Source organism: Priapulus caudatus, unplaced genomic scaffold (genome assembly GCF_000485595.1).
Source record: "Priapulus caudatus unplaced genomic scaffold, Priapulus_caudatus-5.0.1 Scaffold977, whole genome shotgun sequence".
NCBI classification, from domain to species: Eukaryota; Metazoa; Priapulida; class Priapulimorpha; order Priapulimorphida; family Priapulidae; genus Priapulus; species Priapulus caudatus.
The window spans coordinates 35,623-41,038 of NW_014578038.1; the positions used below are offsets into that span (position 1 = coordinate 35,623).

At 49.3% G+C, this 5,416-nt stretch overlaps 1 protein-coding gene across 1 annotated transcript; it reads right to left on the reverse strand.

The window, feature by feature from the left end:
* Nucleotides 1-10: 10 nt before the first annotated feature.
* On the reverse strand, nt 11-1,922 carry LOC106814781 (ubiquitin-associated protein 2-like). Its single transcript, XM_014819134.1, has 3 exons — nt 1,574-1,922; nt 708-874; nt 11-365 (listed from the first exon to the last, which is right to left on the reverse strand). The coding sequence occupies exons 1-3, from the start codon at nt 1,845-1,847 to the stop codon at nt 156-158; spliced, it is 651 nt and encodes a 216-aa protein (XP_014674620.1). The 5' UTR covers nt 1,848-1,922; the 3' UTR covers nt 11-155.
* Nucleotides 1,923-5,416: the final 3,494 nt, after the last annotated feature.

Below are 5,416 nucleotides of genomic sequence, written 5' to 3' on the forward strand. Positions count from 1 at the left end.
AGAGCTCCCGTGCACGCACGGGGAGCAAGAACTCGGGGGGGGGGCTGCACGACCTACAACAGCTGTCAACGACACCTAACACGTGACGACTCATAAATAGATTTAAAACCGCGCTGCGCACGCGCACGGGGTCGACGGGGACGGCCGTGGCAGCTTCAGTTTGCGGCCCAGTACCCGGTGATGTTGTGCGGCTTCCCCGGCGGGATCTTTGGCGGCCCGGCGGCCTGGCTCGGACGCTGCGACGAAAAACGGACGCCGAGTCCTGCTGCATGTGGTGACCGTACAGCGCCATCTGGGGGTGTTGTTGGGCGAGCATCTGTCCGAAGGACGCGGCTCACTTCAACTGCAAACTCAGAGCTGCCAACCTGTGATTCATGAAAATCGTAAGGCATCACTGTAACTGCCAACTGCAAGAGCAGATCATCGATGAGCAAGGAGCGAGGTGGCGCCACCAATGCATGCTAGTGAAGGGGAAGGAGCAAAGTGGCACCACTAAAGAGCTAGTGCAGAAGAAGAATAACAAAAGACGAAAAATAATAACATCATTCTCCAATCAGAAATCTGGGTCGCCATAGTTCTCTGTGACTGTCCAGCCGACTTCGACAACGCTGGCCGCATCACGTCAACGCTCAAACACAATCCGAACATTCGAGCAGAAGACATCCACGAATCCACCCACCACCACGAAAATAAAAATACGAGCGTACCTGTGCGCCAACCTTGCCGTAGGCGGACGCTGGGTTCATCTGGAGGTCGCAGCTGTTGGCAACCCCAGCGTGACCCGACGACGACCCCGCAGACTTGTTGGCGGACTGCGAGACGGCGGAGTAACCGGACGACTTGTAGTCCTGACCCTGCGTTAGATCGTCGTAACCTGCAGCAAATAAAATCAACGCATGTACCACGGCCGTAGTTTCTGGGGAGGAAAGACCCATGGCCTCGATTTTGGAGAAAAGGGGCGAATAAAAAGGGCGAATAAAAGCAAAACTATTGAATTATTAGCGTAAATTGTCGTCTAGACATTAGTGAAACCCATATCTCAGACCCAGGCTCGCTAAGATTAGGCATAGGAACTGGGTTCGTAGTTGCGTGTGAATGTGTGAGGGAATTACAACTAAATAGTACTTAGGCAGTACCTCGTTCGGTAGCCAGTCGGTGTGTACGTGCACTGGTTCGTACGTGCGAGTGAGTGTGCGTGCATCCGACACAGAAGAGCTTAGCCCATTCTGTAGATATACATGTGATGCGTAGCCAGCTAGTGTGTGTGCGTGTCCGCGCGTGCGTGCACGGCTATGTGCTTACTACTCAGGGTAGCTGTGTGATGCGTAACTGGACAGTGTGTGCGCGCGTTCGTACATGTGAGTGCATGAGCACGACACAGGACAACTAACCCATGATCCTGTATAGCTGTGTGTGGTGCATAGCCAGCCAGTGTGTGTGCGTACGCGTTTATGTGCTTACTATTCAGGGGGGTAGCATACCCGTTCCGTAGCTGTGTGATGCGTAGCCATGTAGCTAGTGTGTGTGTGCATGCGTGCATGGCTATGTGCTCACTACTCAGGGGGTAGCTTACCCGTTCCGTAGCTGTGTGATGCGTAGCCGGCCGGCTTCTGGAACTGCGCGCTCGAGCCCGCGCCGTGACTGTTGGCGGCGGGCGACACCATCGGCGCGCTGGCGGAGATCACGGGCGCACCGTACTGCGTGCAGCCGCTCGGCATCATGCTGCTGGCTGCTGCCGCCGCTGCCGCCGCGTAGTAGTACGGATAGCCAGGCGGCAGCGCCGCGTTGATGAACGGCTGCTGCTGCTGCTGTTGGTGATGCTGCTGCTGCTGCTGCTGCTGCGACATCGTCGTTGGCACGGGCGACGTGTTCTGGTCGCCGCGGCTCAGCTTCCCTTCGGCGCCTGAGTGACGGCACACAGTGTGAGTCGAACAATCCGAGAACGTGCGTGAAGGTTGAGAATAAGCGGTTCGGGACGTATTAATGCTAGGGGCACACGAGCGTTTTTATCGCCAAGCAGGACTCGGCGTCGTTTCGTCACAGCGTCGCGTGCCAGGCCGCCGGGCCGCCAAAGATCCCGCCGGGGAAGCCGTACAACATCACCGGTTACTGGGCCTCAAACTGAAGCTGCCACGGCCGTCCCTCTCGACCCCGTGCGCGTGCGCAGCGCGGTTTTAAATCTATTTATGAGTCGTCACGTGTTAGGTGTCGTTGACAGCTGTTGTAGGTCGTGCAGCCCCACCCCCTCCCGAGTTCTTGCTCCCCGTGCGTGCACGGGAGCTCTCTCGGATTGTGTCTGATGTTTTACAAATCTAGCGCACCATAGATTTGGTATGTTTCACCTTCGTGTATTACAGTGTACAAAATATTATCTGTTGACTGCTCGTATTATCTTCATACTTATATATATTGTGTAACGAAGGCTGTCCGCTTGGTGACCCCCAACCACTCACAGCCAACAAGGATGGATGACGGGGGTCGATTGGGAAGCGTGACGATGCTCCCCGCACCCCACCTCCCCATCCCAACGTATTTCTATCACAGCCAACATTAGCAGACGGATGAAGAAAAGCTCTATCCCGATTGTATAGCGTATGTATGTTGCGGCTCGTTACCCTGGCTAGGATACGTAGAGATACGTTGACGATGTGTTGTGTTGGTGATATTTTGTTGGTTTCTCCTAATGATGAACTTTGGTGAGACTTATCTGCGGCCGCGGGTCGATAACAATGCCTGATTAATTATTAATTGCTCGTGTCTCTTTTTAATCATCTGCCATTTGTCAAATACACTGCTGTACAAAGGTGTGTAGACATTATAGGTATTATGCTCTGAAAAAACCCCGTGCCGGGCAAGCAGTGACAGCAGGTTATTTTTTAAAAGTCTGTCTGTTTCTTGCGTCTAACAAAAGTCGTAATAGGGGCAATTACGCGTGCTTGTAAGCTATTATAGCGCAAGGTCAGCGTCTATGGAAAAACGTGTGGGAAAAATACTAGAACTCGTGTATAGATGTGTTTGGTTAGTAATTCCAGCATTAAGTTTTATGTCTTTCTTGTATTGTAAGTTTCTGCTTTTTATTTCTCGCTGCTGTCACAGCATACGTATAAACCATAATTATTATGATTCTGTAATAAAATGGAATTTGCCTGACATAGTTCACGTGTACAGCGTCTTTAGCTCTTCTCATGAATGACAGGTGTAGATTGTTGAACGGCATGAGTGTCTGTCCGTCCGTCCACCGTCAACAATATTGGACAATCTAGATGTGTCAGGGTTACAGAAGCCATCATCCTAGCAAAATTAGAGTGCACAGGTCAAAGGGCAGTTGAGAAAAGGCCAGTTAAGCAAAGGAGCTGCTTCAGAATATTTCAGACATGGTGAAAATAGGGTGAAATTTTTTTGGAACCTGTAAAATCGGTGACCTACCGTTTCATAATTGGAAATGTCCATAAAATATAAATTTCCACTCACATATGGCGAGTAGCTGTGCAGTAAAATTTGACCGTCCAAGAGGGTTGAAATATTGATTTGTTTACTCTCTGACTAAGAACTGAAATGCTTTGACTAAGCATGCTAGGGAGCCTCTATACTTGTATGGGTGTGAAAGGCTACAATTTCACAGTTAAATTTCTTAATTGAAGAAAATTTTAAGCTAATCAACGAGATTTATATCTTTAGGAGATGTAATAAATTCCATACCTCAGAACCTGTACTATAGATATCATCATACAGCACCCACCTGTGCCCTGTTTTTGCAATCATGCGTGCGCATTAATTCTCACCAGCTGCGTTTGCATCGTGGTCGACATTTACAGCACATTCACGTTACGCATTACCTGCAATTCTCAGATGAGCCTTGCTGCTCTGCAGCACTTTGGTAATCTACGGTACATTTGCGATTCCAGTTGCTGGCTCCGGACAGCTGTACGACGAGCATTGATTACACAGAGCGGGTCTAGGGATGTGACGAGTACACTAACGTTACTAACAAGTACTACTCAAATGTGTTGATTCAAATTTAAGTAGGGAGAACTTCCCGTAGTACAGGTAATTCAGGAAGGTCAACCAGTCATTTAATATTATTGTCACTTAAACCTAGCAAAAACACATGCACAAACTGACAACGCAGTAAGCAACGTCATTTGTATCTAGCTTCACTTATCAAACTTTATTCTTTTAGACATGTTAACAAAATACAACTGATATTATTTGCCATGCTCACTTGTCACACAGACAGACAAACAAAAACAGAAACTGAAAGTCAGTAACATGACCATCGATTAGTTTGAGGAAATTGATTGACGGCCGAGTGACACAGTTTGTACAACCAGGATTGCTATCTAGATATAAAACACTAGCATAGAGAGAGAACCCACAGCCTTCGCAGCACGACATGATAGCAATGTAGAGCACTCCTTCCACGTTTAAATAGTTTTCTAATCCCCGGTAGAAAGAAATCTGCGCGCGTTTATATAGCTTGTCGAGGTAATTTGCGAGGTCGGGGGATGCCTTGCCTTCAAGCCTTCCGTTTCCTCGAGTCGTTGACAAACCGTGCGTGGCTTTGAGCCCCTTCGAATGGATCTCGGGGAAGGATCTGCCAGGAATCGAACACGCACTGTGGGAACGTCTGTCCCCGTGTTAATCGCAGGTCCCGCCGTGAACCTGGCGCGTGGCCGGTCGCACTGACGCTCCGTCATTGAACAAATTGTACCTGAAAAATATCAACGCACTATTTGAGACACAAATAGGCGATTAACGTTGATAGCCGAAAAGCCTGAGTCAAGCCACGCAGTATCGCGCTTATTTAAATGCACGGGAGCTCGCATGCGATATGCATGGTTAGGTTTTCACCGAGTGCACTGCCTCACCAACGGTGTCTCAACCCACACAAATGCACGGAATATTTACGGACAACCAGAGCGTCACAGACGCTCCTTCGCCACTACCATAAATCTCACATTGTGTATTATTCGACAGGTCCACGAACGTAAATACTCGATAAAAAGTCAAGTTGCCTTTTAGCGTCCCAGCTCTTAGGAGAAAGGTTTTCCGCCTTTACACTACTTCAAATCGTCCCAATGGCCCGCAGAATCCCATAAACCCACTGCATACGCTCGGCGCTTTCAACCCCCGTGTCAGCGACTGTGAAAAGTGCATATCCAAATGACTCCATGACGAGGCAGGTACGCCTTCACGGACAAACATCGGTGCCTGGCACCTGTCCGCTCCTCAATGACGTGCCACGCCGTTGTTCAACACTCGTAGATGCCGCGATAGCTGACTGAGAGAGCCGGAGATTTTAGTATAACGCCGCAATCAACGCAGTCTACATCGTTTCTAGTAGTTATTAGATATCATATATAAATAATAGGGCACAATTTCGGGTACAATGAGACCGGTGTTCCTGATGCGAGAA

What these genes read in the sequence shown, in the direction of transcription:
- LOC106814781 (XM_014819134.1), bottom strand. Translation starts at nt 1,847, where the DNA reads ATGTCGCAGCAGCAGCAGCAGCAGCAGCATCACCAACAGCAGCAGCAG. An exon ending in ATCACACAGCTACGGAACGG is followed by an intron (nt 875 to 1,573) that starts GTAAGCTACCCC and finishes TATTTGCTGCAG; the next exon opens with GTTACGACGATCTAACGCAG. An exon ending in ACGGCAAGGTTGGCGCACAG is followed by an intron (nt 366 to 707) that starts GTACGCTCGTAT and finishes CATGAATCACAG; the next exon opens with GTTGGCAGCTCTGAGTTTGC.